This window comes from Ursus maritimus, unplaced genomic scaffold, assembly GCF_017311325.1.
Source record: "Ursus maritimus isolate PB19 unplaced genomic scaffold, ASM1731132v1 scaffold_27, whole genome shotgun sequence".
NCBI classification, from domain to species: Eukaryota; Metazoa; Chordata; class Mammalia; order Carnivora; family Ursidae; genus Ursus; species Ursus maritimus.
In genome coordinates this window covers 6,845,686-6,862,030 of record NW_024425230.1, presented here as the reverse complement: position 1 = coordinate 6,862,030, position 16,345 = coordinate 6,845,686, and the positions used below count along the sequence as shown (strand labels likewise).

The window sequence follows — 16,345 nt, the reverse complement described above, 5'->3', positions numbered from 1 at the left end:
AGGCTGATGTCAAAGTGAGGCCAGATGCATTTTCATCCAGAGGCTTGAGGAGGGAAAGATTTATTTCCAGAGTCCCTCAGGTTATTGGTGGAGTTCATTTTTATGGTTGTATGATTGAGGTCCCTATTTTCTTGCCAGGTGTCAGCTGGAGAGGATCCAGCTGTTAGAGTCCCTCTCACGACACAGTAGCTTACTACTTCAGGCAGCGGCAGAATCTCCCTGGTGCTTCAAATCTTTGATTTTACAAAGGGCCCGGACCCAAAGGGTTTGCCTGATGAGGTGAGGCCCACCTGGAGAATCTTCCTTTTGATGAACTCAAAACCAAACTTATTTGGGACCTGAGTGTACTGCAAAATCCTTTCACCTTTGTCATATAGTATAAGTTAACCACAGGACTGAAATTCATCTTATTCACAATTCCACCCACACCCAAGAAGAGGGGATTCTTTTTTTTTTTTTAAGGTTTTATTTATTTGTCAGAGAGATATAGAGAACACAAGCAGAGGGAGAAGCAGGCTTTCCACCAAGTAGGGAGCCCGATGCGGGATTTGATTCCAGGACCCCAGGATCATGACCCTAGCGGAAGGCAGATGCTTAACCATCTGTACCACCCAGACATCCCAAGAAGAGGGGGTTCTGTAGGAGGGTGTACACCAAGGGGTGGGATTATTGGGGACCATCACATAATTCTGCACAGATTAATTTTGAATATAGGTGGCAATTTGGAGCATCTTTATTTTGTCCTATTAAACTAAGACTTTTTTTCATAAAAAATAGCAGTTGAATTTTATCAAATGCCTTTTATACGTCTTCTGAATGTTATTTTTCATTTTTGTCATATTAATATGATTAATTTTATTACTGTGTTTCCTCGTACTGAGCCATCTTTACATTCCTGACATGAACCCCCTGCCTTGCTCTTTATTCTTCTAAATGTACTACTGAAGTCTATTTTCTAACATTTTGTTTAAAAATTGTATACCTCTGTTTATAAGGAAAATTGGTTTGTTTTCTCTTCTTGTGATATTTTACAGGGTTGTAACTGTTGCGCTGACCTTTGTAAAAAGAATTTGGAAAGTTTCCTTGTTTTTTTCCCTCTGTGCTCAGAAAAAAATTAAATTGTGTTGGAAATCTCTATACTTTGAAGCTTTTGAAGAATTTGCTTGTGGCTGTTTGACCACTTTCCCAATTTCTTGGTGTTTATAGGTACATTTCATTTTTTGATTTTGTAGGGACTCAATTGTAGTAACTTATATTTTCCTAGAAAATCATCTGTGACATCCTGGTTGTTATGGACCGAATGTTTATGTCTCCCTAAAACTCACATGTCAAATCCTTATCCCCAGTGTGATGGTATTTGGAGGTGGAGCCAGTGGGAGGTGATTAGATCACAAGAGTAGAACCCTCATGAATGGGATTATTGCCCTTATAAGAGAGACTCCAGAGAGCTCTCTTGCCCCTTCCACCATGTGAAGACATATGAGAAGATGGCTGTCTATGAACCAGGAAGTGAGCCCTCACCAGATATTCAATCTGTTGGCACCCTGATCCTAGACAAAGGACTTGTACCTGGAGGCATTGCCGGTCTCTAGGGTCCACCACCGCACCCCTAAACAAACACTACACAATGACCCAGGGCCAGAGTGGCAGGTGGCTGGAGTCTGAGAGGCAGGGAGCAGGTGAGAGCAGTACGTGGCTGGAGCAGGCAGGTGCCCTGGGCATGAATGTCCACTGTGCAGGGAGGTGGGGTGGGGAGGGCTCAGATTGAGATTTCCACGTTGAGCCATGAGCTGAGCCCTTTGGAAATCATAGCATTTCTAGATCTCGGGTGCTTCCTGGTTATTGGCAGAAGTATACCCATCTTGGGGAAAATTTCTCCATTTTGGGTCCACAGAACATCACTGATTAAGAGCAAGCAGTGTGTTCACAACAAAAGACTTCCACGCCTACAAACATCAAAGCAAGCGAGAGTCAACAGAAACAACAAGCGACAGACATAGATACCTAACTTTCACTCCACATCTTGGACTTGAGAACATCTGCATATGAAATATTTTAAGCAATTGTACAGATGAGCACGTAGCAAGAAACTGTCTGAAACAAACCGTTGTATTTGGGAAAAGATAAAAGCAGAACTTGTAAACATAAAATTTAAATTCTCTAAACAAATGCAAATGTTCAGCAGCTGGTTAAACATGGTTGGGGGGGGGATTAGTCACCTGGAAGGTAAACCTGAGGAAGTTTTTCAGAACGAAATACTGAATAACATGGGTATGGAACACATGAAATCAGAACTAAGAGATTCGGAGGATGGAATACGAAGGCTCAGCATGTGGCTGCCAGAGTCTCTGACGGAGAGAATGTCAGAGAGGCAATATTTGAAGAGATATTGGCTATACGATTTCCAGAACTAATGAAAAATATAAATTCATCATGTCAGAAGCACAGTACATGCCAAAAAGGATACATAAAAGGAAACCCACACCTCAACATATCACACAAAAACCTCACAACGCTAAAAGCAAGGAGATGGTCTTAAAAGTCTTTAAAGAGTAAGGCCGGGGCGCCTGCATGGCTCAGTCGGTTAAGTGTCTGCCTTTGGCTCAGGTCATGATCCCGGGGTCCTGGGATCGAGCCCCTCATCGGGCTCCCTGCTCAGTGGGGAGTCTGCTTCTCCCTCTCTCTGCTCGTGCTCTCTCTCTCTCTCTTGCTCACTCTTTCTCTGAAATTAAAAAAAAATCTTAAAAAAATAAAAAATAAAGAGTAAGGACAACTTCCTGCGTCAAGGAACAGCAGTTAAAAGGACAGCCAACTTCTGATGGCAACAGCAGAAGCCGGATGACAGTGGAATAGTACTTTCAGCCTGTGGAGAGGAGAAACCATCAACTTAGAACTGTGTACCCAGCAAAACTACTTTTCAGGCGAGAAGGTGAAGTAAAACATTTCCACATAAACAAAAAAATGGAGTTGACCACTCAAAGGTCTGCACTAAAGGAATGTCTATGTCAAGGGTTTATACCTTTGGCATAGCAGTCTAGGGAAGTCTGGGGAGCCCATCTCAGAATAAGGGTTTTGAATGCATAAAATAAAATAAGATAGGATTACAAAGGAAGCCAATTATTTTGAAATCTTTAAAATAAAAATATTTTTAAAATGAGATAGCACCTCACACTTGTCTGAATGGCTAAAATCAACAACACAAGAAATAGCAAGTGTTGGCAAGGATGTGGAGAAAATGGAACCCTCTTGCACTGTTGGTGGGAATGCAAACTGGTACAGCCACTGTGGAAAACATTATGGAGATTCCTGAGAACTTTATAAATAAAATTACCATATGATCCAATAATTCCACTACTGGGTGTTTACCCAAAGAAAATGAAAACACCAATTTGAAAAGATACATACATCCCTATGTTTATAACAACATAATTTACAATAGCCAAATTACAGAACAACCCACATGTCCATCGACAGATACATGGATAAGGAAGATGTGGCACGTGCACGTGCATGTACACACACACACACACACACACACACAGAGGAATATTACTCAGCCATTAAGAAGAATGAAATCTTGCCATTTGCAACAACATGGACGGAGTGAAATAAGTCAGTCAGAGAAAGACAAATACCATATTACCTTCCTCATATGTAGAATTTAAGAAACAAAACAAAGGCAAAAGAGACAAACCAAAAAACAGGTGCTTAAGTACAGGGAAAAAACTGATGGTTACCAAAGGAGAGGTGGGTGGTGGGTGGGTGAAATAGGTGAAGAGGATTAAGAGTACACTTGTCATGCTGAGCACTGACTAATGTATAGAATTGTTGAATCACTGTATTGTACGCCTGGAACTAACAGCACTGCATGTTAGCTAACTGGAATTAAAATGAAAATTTTAAGTAAAAAATTAAAAATAATATAGCACTGCATGTTAAGTATACTGGAATTAAAATTTTTTTAAAAGGAAAAAATTTTTTAAATTAAATAAACAAAAAAAATAATAAATAAAAAATGTGTTTTAATAATACATGTGGTGCTTTATTAACTCATTAAATAACAAATTCCAGTTGAGGATTTTGAGTAAACTTCAGAGTAAACAGCCCCGATGGGAGGCTGCCTCGCACAGGGCGGGCCAGGACGAATGAGTTTGGTTCCAAGCATATATGAAGTAATTTGCATCAAAGAAACATTCACTGCAGAACAGACTGTGTTATATTTGACTTGGGTTTTCTTTTGACTCATGGGTTATTTGGAATATCTTAAAACATTTTAATTTCTTCTTTTTTCCTTCATGGGGCTACCTTTCCCATCAATGTCTAGTTTTGCTCCTATACGATGGGGGAGTAAAAGCTACAGAATTCTTTTCTATCGTGGAGGAAGTAGGTTGAGAAGGAGAGTGGCTTTCCTTGTGGATGTTTTGAGTTCGATGTATTGATGATGCCTCCAGCAGGCAGTGGTGTGGAGAAAGTCAGGACTGCAGGTGGGAGTGAATGATTGGGAGAGAGAATGGTGGGTTGGGAGATGTTCTGAGAGAAGGAGGCAGCAGCCGTGGAGAGGGGGTGGGTGGGAAGGCATGTATGTCTCCCAGAAGGGAGCTGAGATGGACACAGAAGGCTGAGGGTTGCATACCGCAATCAGGCCTGCCATGTGGCCCCAGGGAAACCCAGACACAGAAAATCACCCAGAAAGCAAAGACATTTTGAGTAGTATAGAGTCGGACGTTCAGCTACTGCATGAAGCAGAAGGGAGAATTTTGCATAGCACGGGACTGGTCTGAAAAGCTTGGAGAGATGAGCTTGGTAGACTTCTTTCATTCCGGGCAGCTCAGAATATTATTTGCTCCATTTTTGCAACAATAGTTTTTTCTCCAGACAGTTGTGAAGCCTGGCTTCTTAGTGGTAAAGTGATACCATGGTAGCTATTAGACACACCTGCCATATGTTTTGTAAAATAATTGAATTGGCTTTCAAGTCTGTGTTCTAGAAGGACTCACTTCCCTATCTAAAATGGTGCATTACCATTTGCCTTTGAACCAGAAGTGAAGCTCCAAAGAAAATTCTTGATTTGGGGCAATGAAAGGACTTTTCGATCTTAGAGGACAGAATTTAAAGAGCTAATCTCTTCCAGGCGTCTGTGTTCAGGCAGCAGTACCAATCAAACAGGAAGGCCTTTGGCTCTAAGGATGCCATTACTTCCTGGCAGTCTATTATCCCCGTTCATCGCCCTCAACGGCAGGAAATTCTGTCTCATTTTTAATATTATCACTTGCCTTTATTTAGGCTGGGCGGGAAATGGAGGGAGAAAAAAAGTGGGTTGGTGTCCTTTTAACAACTTGCAGGTGCTCGAAAAGTTAAGCCTCTCTCTGAGCAATATCATGCCTTTCACATTCTTTTTTGGCTTTTCTTTCACAGCTACTTAATTATATGTTACTCTTCTCTGACCCTCTTCAATTTCTTCATATTCTGTGTAAACTGTGGACTTTGAATAACGATATTGGCAAATTAAATGGGACAAAGGTTTCATGAGATGCAGTAATTTCACGGCTAACCAGCTCCATGACCCCATCCCTCACTAAAGTGGTACAAAATAAACCTGCAAAATGACTCAGGTGGCAGAACATGCAGCGTAATTCTCACCGGCAGCTGGGATTGAGCAAAAAGTCGTTCAAACTAAGACCCGGTCATTTCTGAGCAGGGCCATGCTCCTTTCTTCTCTGGTGCCAAGTGGACCAGAGGAGGCGTCCTCTGGTTTTCTGGTGTTCTGGTTTTCTAGATCAGGGCGCAGGGAAGTCTGCTTCTTCTGGGGAGACATGGGGAGAGAGTGGACATTTGAAGACAAGAAGACAATATTCCACTCTGAATTATTAATATTAGTGTATTAATAAGCTTGGGTGGCCATAACGAAATACCATAGACTTAGTGGCTTGACCAACAGGAATTTATTTTCTCACCGTTCTAGAGACTGGAAGTCTGAGATCAGGGTTGGGTTCTGGTGAGGACCCCTTTCCTGTCTTGCAGGCTGTCAGAACCTCACTGTGTGCTCATGTGGCCTTTCCACGGTGTATGCACATGGAGAGACATCCAGAGAGTGGGAGAGAGATCTTTCTCATCCTGTCAGGCCACCATCCCATCATGAGGGCCCTACCCTTACAGCCTAATCTAACCCTAATTACCTCCTAAAGGGCTTACCTCCAATACCATCACCCTGGGGGTTAGGACTTGAACATATGGATTTGGGGAGGACCCAAACATTTAGTCCGTAATAAATAGTTCTCTACTGCTGTGTCACAAAGTACCACAAACTTTATAGCTTAACACAACACCATTCAGAGTTTTCTTAGGTCAGGAGTCTGGACATGGCCTAGCTGAGACAACTGGCCCAGGGTCTTACAAGGCTGCAAAGTGTTGCTGGGGCAACATCTTTCTAAGTGTCACTGAGTAGGCTCACAGGAGTGATAACCCATCACATCGATGATCAAGGCCACAGGTCATCAGGGATTATCTTCGGATTTGCATGCCGCCCTGAGTTTGATGGTTTTATTTTATTTTTTCCTTTGTGTAGGGGAATTGGATCCATCTGCAATAACAATTATTAATGATTCTTAGAAACGTAACATTTTCTTCAGTAAAGTAAACTACATATTTGTCGGAGGTAAAATTATTTGAGAGGATTCATGGAATGATAACTGTAGGATGAAAGCAAGGAAAGTCAAGACATTTTACCATAGCCTAAGTTAAGTGATATTAACTAACTTCCTTTGTGATTATAAATGCCTGCTCTCTGGAGGTTTGTGGGTTTCCACTAATATGTCTGTTACAAGCAGCTTGGTCACTGTAGACATTTGATAGTTTTATAAACTTCAGCTTTGAAGAAGAGATTAAGGAGTTCTGTCCAAGCTTATTAAACATGCCTTGAGAGGTCTGGTGGTAGTGTAGGGATTTAGTGGGACCCCATGTACTCATGAATTCATAGGCCCTTCCTGAGTGAGGAGGCATTGGGCCATGTCTTGAAGAATAGGTAAAATTTTTTATGATGGAAGCGGGAAGTAGAAGGCAGGTTATAAAGGGATGTTTTCTGGGAGGTGTACCTTCCCATCCTCTATCCAGGCTTTGTTTGGGTCAGGCTGGCGTTGGTGTCAAGGGAAAACAGAGGACGCTCTTTGGAAGTCATATCCTAAGGAGATGGCAAGGTCAGAGCCAGCTGGGCTGTGGCCATCTCCAGGATTTGGATTTAAGTGATCAGGAGGAGGGGTGCCATTGTGGGAGGAGAGATGACAAGAGGGAGAGTGGGTTAGGTACAGAATGGAAGAGAGAGGTTATAGACATTGTGGACGAAGAACAAGGGACTGGGGCTCAGAGAGACACAGGAGAACAGTAGTCAAGGATTTCCATACAGGTTGCAGCTGGGTGGCATTGTGAAGAGAAATTTGGGAGATGGGAAAGTGTTCGTAAATACTATTTCTCAATATTGACCATGTTTGCAAGATGCATGCATTGAAGAAAAAATATATATGTAACATGCTTGGGAGCAGAGCCCTGTTGAGCTCTCTTTGGTTCATTTTGCTTGTTTGTTTTGTGTGTGTGTGTGTGTGTGTGTGTGTGTGTGTGTGTGAATAAGGTTCAGAAATCTTTTATATGAACCTCTGGTGTTTGGAAATCTACCTGAGACTAGCATGTTGGGTCTAAGTCTGCAGAAGTGTTTGAGGGTTAACTGGAGTCTGTTGCCAAGGGGTCTTGGGGGGCTGTTCAGTAGGATGCTCTCTTTCTAGGCCTGGGTCAGTCCTTTTGGAGTCCCAGGGGAAATGCAGCCAAAGCCCTCCAGCTCAGGACCCAACAGCCTGGCCCATGCCCACAGCACCAAGTTGGGGTGATTTATCTTTACAAAAGACCTCGTATGAAAATACCTTGCTTGTTATAGTGGGGCCTCCCAGAATGTTGCCCTGGCGGAGGGGGAGCTGCAGTGTCTGGTTGGATGCTGGGGGTGAGGGAGACGGGACCATCTCGGATCTGGATTTGAGCGACCAGGAGGAGGGGTGCCATTGTAGGAGGCAGAGGTGACAAGAGAGAGACTGGGCTGGGAGGTAGAGCTTCCAAGTGCGTTTTGAGGCACGTTGAGGTGGAGAGCGACACCGGGAACGGTGCCCAGTGGACCCCGTGAATCAGCGTTTGAGGAACGGATGGTGTTAGAGGACCCCGAATGATAGATGGACCTCCTGTGAGCCACAGGGTGGAGGAGAGAAAGTCTGAGGAGAGGTCTGGGGAGTGGGAAGGGAAGGGAGAGGTGGGAGGACGTCTGGGGCGTGCTGCAAAGCCTAGTGGGGAGGGAGCCTCGCACAGGAGGGTGTGGTTAACCTCAGGTCTTCAAGCTGATCACTGCACTTGTGTGTTGCACTCAGTGACCCCTCCGCTGACCTTGGGAAGTGTGTGTGTAAGTGGTGAGGGCTGAAGCCAGATTGTAGTGGGGAGGGAACAGCTGTGTCTCCGTGATCTGTCGGCCCTGTCTGGACCCAAGGAGACTGGGAATGGAGGGATCCGTGGCCAGCGCGTGCCTCAGGGATTGGGAGCCAGGAGCTGAGGGGTGGTTCTCCTGAGACAGAAGACACAAGGGTGCTCATGGGGTTAGGGCAACAGGGAGGAGCCAGGGGCGGGGGGGCTGCTAGAAGATGTCCTGGAGGGGACACTCTCGGTGGGACCCAGGGCCGCGGAGGCCAGGGGCTGGCCTGGGAAAGGAGCCGGCAGCTCTCTGTCTGTGTGGGAAGCTGGGGGCCTCATCGGGTGTCACCGCCTCCTGGTGACGTGGGAAGTGGCTGGGGGACCAAGTGTGGGAAAGGAGAGAGGGGGCCTGCCAGGTACGCCATGCCCAGCCCCCATGGGTAGAAGGCACGTGGCCAGGTGACCTGCAAGGGGGGAGCTCCGCCTTTCCCCAAAGTGTCTGCAGTCCTCTGTGTGATTTTTAAGTCACACGGCCATATAACTCACAGGACCAGAGTGGAGTCGATGCCCAGTGGAGGCTCTTCAGCAAGTGCGTTTGTTCCTGGGCCCGTCCATGCAGAGCCTAAGTGACCTCTCAGCAGCTCCTGGCAGTCTCGAGGCCCACGTGCCGCCCACAGCGGCTGCAGACTGTGAGCATCTGGGCTCACGACAAGCCTCCTTGTCCCCGCGCTCATGTACGTGGGGTGGATTCTAGAAGTAGTCCTTTTTCAAGTTGAAACGCCAGGACTGTGTTGATTGTCCGGTAAAGGTTTCCAAAGAGTCTTACCTTCCTGCACCGTTTGTCCTTGCAGGTGCTGCTCTCAGGACTCATCGGTGTCGTGTCCTGGAAGAGGCCCCTCTCGCTTGTGGTAAGTCTGCACCCGGTCTCCACGGCGGCCTGGGAGCGGGGCCCTCCCTGCGGGGGTGTGAGCGCTTTAAAGGTGACCGCAAAGAGAATTCTGCCTTCTTTGCAGAAAGCGGGACACAGACCTTTACAGAACTGGAACCTCTCAACGCAGAGGGGCTCGTAGGTAACAACCACTGCGCATCTTCCCTTCTCTGCTCCGGGGAGTACCCGTCGGGTGCCTGTCTGAGATGCTCACGTGCGTCCTCTTCGTTTGTTCTCTTTGGGTGCGCTCCTCTGTGGACGTGCCGGGAACAAAGACGTTTTAGTAGGAGTCTATGCTAGGCGTGTAGACACTTTCACACACACACATATGCGGCGTACGAACACATGAGCAGCGCCTGCTTTATCAGAGTTCAAGAAACGTAAGCTGCATGTGTGTTTTGGGGACTGAAACTCGGAGTTTCAGAAGAGGATATTTATTTGAATAGAAGAGCAAAGGGGTGCAGCTGGAACCCCTTCTCCCGTTGCCGTGGCCCCGTTGCGGGGCAGGAGCAGGCCACACGGGAGATGGAAAGGAGAGGATGGTTTTTCCATCAGGAAGGTACCCCGAGCAGATTCGTGTCTATTGATTTGTATGCGTGTTTTTCTTGGTGTGTACATTAATATATTCATGTGTCCGTGTCAGGGCCAGACGAAGAGGTTCTCCGGGTTTTGATGGATAATGAAAAACACGGCGCGGCTTTTTTCTCTTTTGTAGTCATCAATTATTTAAAATCCCTTCTTTAAGTGATTAGGTTTGGAGATAATGACACGTACTAAATATTGATGGCGGCAGCAAAATCCCACAAATCTGCCTGTTGTAAACACCTCCTCCTCACGAGAGTAACCACAGCATCCTGAGGAGGCATCGGGAAGAGAGTGGCATTAATTCAGTGAGCCTCTTCTCCGATGACTCGTCGAGAAATTTCTTTTGCAAAAAAAAAAAAAAAATGTTTTTTTATGTAGAACGTTTCAAACACACAAGTCGAGAGAGAAGCTAGTATAATGAATCCCCGTGTATCCCCCCCGCCCCCGTCTTCCACAAATATCAACCTTGGCCTGTCATGTTTGATCCATACTCCTTGCTGGAGTATTTTAAAGTAAATCACAACTAGTGTGTCCAGAAGCTGTCTCCTTTGTGCAGGGAAAATGGTGGTGGACAGGCCGGCTGTGGGGCCCGATGTCCTTTGGCTGTGCTGTCGGGTTCCCTTCGGGGACACGGGGCCAGCCTGTTCCATTCCTCCTCACCTGCCCTCATGGGCAAGGCCGAGGAAGGCCTCTGACGCTGGCTGCCAAACGAGGAAAAGCCACCGCTCCTTTGGGCGGGTGTGTGGGTGAAAAGCTGAGAGGAATGGCGTCTGTGGTCACCCAGCCACTCTTCATGCCCGCCCCCAGTCCCGGTCCCAGGATGGAGATTCTCGCGGGCTGGGCATTTAACTGTGAGGGAGGCTACGCAGCTTCTAGCTAATGAGGAGTCAGGACTCCTTGTGGACTTGGCTCAGGAAGCCAGAGCCGTAGGATGGGGGGTCAGGGCCTCACCCTAGAAGGAGGCATAAAGCCCCTGCCAGAGCTGCTGTCGCGGAACGTTAGAGCGCCTGCGCCCTAGTCCCCGTCCGTCGCTGTGGGACCAGCCGCTTTCTGGGGTCCTCAGCATTTTGTCCCCTTGATTTATTTCTGCCCAAGCCCAAGTTGGAAGAGAACGGTTCCCCGAGCTCGACTGACCACTTTCCTTACTTAGGGAGGGAAGGGAATGGGTTAGGATAACACTAGGTGCTGTACCGAACCCCACACTTTCAGTGGCTTAACACGACATGAGTTAAGAACCCAAAAGCACAGACGAAGGACATGCTTCTTCTAGAGTGGGCATGCCAGGCAGTGGGCCGCTCGCCATCACAGGGGATCCAGAGTCCCTGGTTGCTTCCTTCTAGAAGGGGCTCTACAGTTTCCCCAGGCCTTTGGAGTCCATTGCATTTCAGTGGAAGGGGAAAGGCAATGGGGATGGGTCTAAAGGTGACCCTCGTCACTCACACGTCAAACCATGGGGGAGCGCCCGTCACATGGCCCTGTCTGGCTGGGACGGAAGGTGGAAAAGTTAGCCCCTTCCTGGACGGGCACTTCCCAGCAGTAGCTCCGTACTTTGAAGAGGTGGGCAGGAATTTTGGTAGACAGTTATTTGTCTTTACCATAAGAACATTCTTCTGTGTTGACCAGGACAATACTGTCTTTTTTTTTAAATTTAAATTCAATTGGCCAACATATAGTACATCATTAGTTTCAGATGTAGTGTTCAATAATTTATTAGTTGTGACAATACAGCTTTTTGATTCCTTAGTAAAGGCTCACTCTCTGGACTCAGCTAGAAGGGCTTGAAGTCTTGACTTAAATAATTCTTTCATACCAAGCTCGTGTTTCTATCCTCTACCCTGGTGATAGTGTTTGCTTCTTTCTGGAGGCATAAAACTGAAGCAGCCACGGTGACTATTCTGGTTCATTTCCAGGGGGCTCACCGCTGCTCCCTAAAACCCCCCCCCCCCCCCGCCAAAGTGAGTTGCCCTCTCTGAAGAAGGCTGTATGTCCCTCAGGGTGGTTGGAAGAGGCAGTGTTGGGCCCTGCGGATCCAGGGCCTACCGTGTGCAAAGCCCTGCAGGGGCTGGCTGGGTGAGGACAGCCATCATGGCGGTGCTGAAGGCAGGGTTTGAGTGCTGCTACTGGTCAGTCGGCCATGTCTTTCCTCTGAAGCGCTGGTGCGTGGGGGGCTGTCCTCATCTCTGCTACATCTCCTTCCTTTTCATCAGTCCAATCTTATAAGACAAATGGGATGAGGAAGGGTATACTTTTCCCCCAGAGTGACTGATATGCTGGAGGGGAGCCTCTGTTAGGAGAAAGCAAGGGAGAGGGGGCAGCAGGCTGTCTGAGAGGATGGGGAAGGAGATTGCCCCTTCCAGGCTGGTGAATGTGATGCCAGAGGGAGAAGGAGGAGAAAAATACTGTGACTTTTTTGCCCTGCTATTTTATAAGAGCCTTTCATAATGCTGAAAACAGGCGATAGCTATTTCAGCAGCGAGTACGTATTTTTGCATTACTGTGGTTCTTTTTTTTTAATTGAAGCATAATTAATATATACTTTTATTAGTTATATTAGTTATATAGTTTCAGGTTATATTGTTCATTAGTTTATAATTATTATATCATATAATATTAGTTTCAGATGTGCAATAGAGTGACTCAGCACTTGTGTACATTACTCAGTGCTCATCATGGTGTGTGTGCTCTCAGTCCCTGTTACCTCTTTCACCCATCCCCCACCCCACTTCCCCTTGGCCACCACCAGTTCTCTATATTTATAAAGTCTTGGTTTTTTGTCCCTTTTTTTCCTTTGCACATTTGTTTTGTTTCTTAAATTCCACATGTGAGTGAAATCACATGGTATTTGTCTTTCTGAGTCCAACTTATTTCACTTCGCATAATATGCTCTAGGTCCACCCATGTTGTTGCAAATGGCAAGATCTCAGCCTTTTTTATGGCCGAGTCATAGTCCTTTGTGTATATATACCACTTTTTCTTTATCCATTCATCTGTGGATGGACACTTGGGCTGCTTCCATATCTTCGCTATTGTAGATAATGCCGCAGTAAACATAGGGATGCATTATGTCTTTTCCTTTGGGTAAATACCCAGTAGTGGAATTACTGGATCATATGAGAATTCTATTTTTAATTTTTAAAGGAACATCCGTACTGTTTTCCAAGTGGTTGCACCAATTACATTCCTACCAACAGTACACAAGTGTTCCTTTTTTTCTACATCCTCCCCAACGCTTGTTATCTCTTGTCTTTTTAATTCTAGCCGTTCTGATGGGTGTAAGGTGATATCCTGTGATTTTGATTTGTATTTCCCTGACGATTAGTGATGTTGAACATCTTTTCACGTGTCTGTTGGTTGTCTGTATATCTTCTTTGGAAAAATTCTATTCCCTGGTCCTCTGCCCATTTTTAAATTAGATTATTTGTTTTTTTGGAATTGTATATATAATTTTTTATATGTTTTGCATATTAACCCCTTATCAGATATATCATTTGCAAATACCTTCTCTCATTCAGTAGACTGCCTTGTCGCTTTGTTGATGATTTCCTTCAGTATGCAAAAGCTTTTCATTTTGATGTAGTCCCAATAGTTTAATTTTGCTTTTGTGTCCGTGGCCTGAGGACACATATCTAGAAAAATGTTTCTGTGGCTCATGGCAAAGAAATTACTAAGATTTCTTCTAGGAGTTTTATGGTTTCAGGTCTCACGTTTAGGTCTTTATCCATTTTGAGTTTATTTTTGTGTATGGATAAGAAAATGGTCCAGTTTCATTCTTTTGTATGTAGCTGTGCAGTTTTCCCAGCACGATTTGAAGAGGCTATCTTTTCCCCATTTTATGTTCTTACCTTCTTTGTCACAAATTAATTGGCCATATAATCACGGGGTTATTTCTGGGCTCTCTATTCTGTTCCATTGACCTGTGTGTCTATTTTAATGCCATAAAATTCTTTACTTTTGATTACTACAGCTTTGTAGTTTATCTTGAGATCTGGAATCGTGATATCTCGGCTTTGTTCTTCTTTCTCAGGATTCCTTTGGCTATTTGGAGTCCTTTGGGGTTCTATACAAATTTTAGGATTATTTGTTCTACTTCTGTGAAAATGTTGTTAGTATTCTGATAAGAGATTGCATCAAACCTATAGATTGCTTTGGTTAGTATGGACATTTTGACAATATTGGTTTTTCTAATCCATGAGTATGGAATAGCTTTCCATTTGTTTGTGTCATCTTCAATGTCTTTCATTAGTGTTTTATGGTTTTCAGAGTAGAGGTCTTTCACCTCCTTGGTTATGGTATTTTATTATTTTTTGTGCAGTTGTAAATGGTCTTGTTTTCTTAATTTCTCTTTCTGCTACTTCATTATTGGTATATAGAAATGCAACAGATTTCTGTATATTGAATTTGTATTCTACAGCTTCACTGAATTCATTATCACTTCCAGTAGTTTTTTGGTGGAGTCTTTAAGGTTTTATATATATAGTATCATGTCATCTGCAGATAGTGAAAGTTTCACTTGTTCCTTACTAATTTAGATGCCATTTATTTCTTTTCCTTGTCTGATTGCTGCAGGTAGGACTTCTAGTACTATGCTGAATAAAAGTGGTAAGAGTGGACATCCTTGTCTTGTTCCTGATATTAGAGGGAAAGCTCTCAGTTTTTCACCATTGACTATGATGTTAGCTGTGGGTTTTTCATATAAGGCCTTTTATTATGTTGAGGTATGTTCCCTCTAAACCTACTTTGTTGAGAGTTTTTAACATGAATGGCTATTGGACTTTTTCAAATGCTTTTTCTGCATCTATTGAGATGACTGTATGGTTTTTATCGTTTCTCTTGTTAATGTGATGTATCACATTGATTGATTTGTGGATATTGAACCACCTTTGCATCCCTGGAATAAATCTCACCTTTTCATGATAAATTAACTTTTTAATATATTACTGGCTTCAGTTTGCTATATTTATTTGTTGAGGATATTTGCATTTGTGTTCATCAGAGATACTGGCCTGTAGTTTTCTTTCTTTTTTTTTTTTTTTTTAGTGTCTTTGTCTGGTTTTGGTGTCTGGGTAATGCTGGCCTCAGAATGACTTTGGAAGCTTTTCTTGCTCTCTGTTTTTTTGTAATAGTTTGAGAAGTGTCTCCTGTGGTTGAGATAATTGTCTTCCTTAAGTTAAACTATAAAAGGTTCTACATTATGCTGGATTGAAATTAAGAATCAGATTATATAATAGCTCTGATTTAAATAATTTTTGAAAGATTCAGTGAAACATCTTGTGATTGCTTATTTATCAATGATAGGACTAGTCTCACACATAATCACAGGTAGTATAATTTTTTAAAAAAATTTTGAAGTACTGTTTGTATTTTTACTGTTATTATATATTATACTGTTTGAGGAATCTGGTTTATGGTTTGCTTTTATTTGAGGAGTCTGGCTTTTTGGTTTAGTTTATTGCAAAATTTTATCAACCAAGATGAGAATGTGTACAGTGAAGGTTTAATAAAAAAAAATAGAACCTCTAGGGGCCAACATCAAGCATCTCTGTGAGTCAGACTCTTCTGAATACTGCTTTGGCCCCACTGTCTGCTCAGTAACCATACCCACATGGTCTTTGGTGATTAAGTGCTGTCACTTGGTCCCTGCCACCCAGGAGTTCCATAATCCTTATTGCATTTAAGGAACCTAGATTGATGGTAACACAGACATTCCCACTCTAATTTCTGACCTGCAGAGAAGAGTTACCACAAAGCTCTTCAAGGATTTGAAGTTCCTCTCACAGATTTCTTATAGTTGTGGTGAAAAGTGTGTTCCCTGGATCCTCCAGGGCATATGAGCAAGTCTTAAGGATCAATGCACTCTTATTCCAGTCTCCTTAAGCCTTTAGATCTCTTCCTCTTACAGTATATCAAGGAGGTCTGGCATTTCAACTTCATTTAGAGTAGCCCACCTTGGGATTCATATGTTATCAGACCAAACAAACTGAGCTTTTCTTAACTCCTCCAGCTAAACCTTGAATGCCAGGATCTCTGCTTAGCTGATAGCAATAAATCTGGCCTGATTCTACTCTATATTCCTTCTACCTTGATCCTCCACCGTTAATAGTATGTCCTAAGATTATCCCCAGCCTCCACTTGTGAGACAGTTTCCAGGCTGCAGCACAGGTAGGGGAAACATGGGAAGAGCCTGGCACACTCACTGAGTTAAGGAGAAGAAGGTGAAGGTCTGGGAATTTCAAGGTGGCTAGAGTTCACAGGACAAAGTACCAGAGAGGATAGAATTCCACAAACAGAGGGTTCTGGAGTCTGCAGAGGATTCCCTGTGAGTATTTAGTTGATATTGATCAGCTTTTTCATGTGAGGAGACCACCTGAGGTCAGGAAAGAATCATCAGGGGGAAAT

At 44.1% G+C, this 16,345-nt stretch overlaps 1 protein-coding gene across 2 annotated transcripts in view; it reads left to right on the top strand.

The window, feature by feature from the left end:
• The window catches only part of FAM189A1 (family with sequence similarity 189 member A1), a 454,124-nt gene that overhangs the window by 193,670 nt on the left and 244,109 nt on the right, over window positions 1-16,345 (top strand). For both annotated transcript variants that reach the window (XM_040642676.1, XM_040642675.1), the window contains exon 2: window positions 9,288-9,344. In XM_040642676.1, coding sequence (XP_040498610.1) covers window positions 9,288-9,344 — 57 coding nt within the window. The remainder of the gene's footprint in view (window positions 1-9,287; window positions 9,345-16,345) is intronic.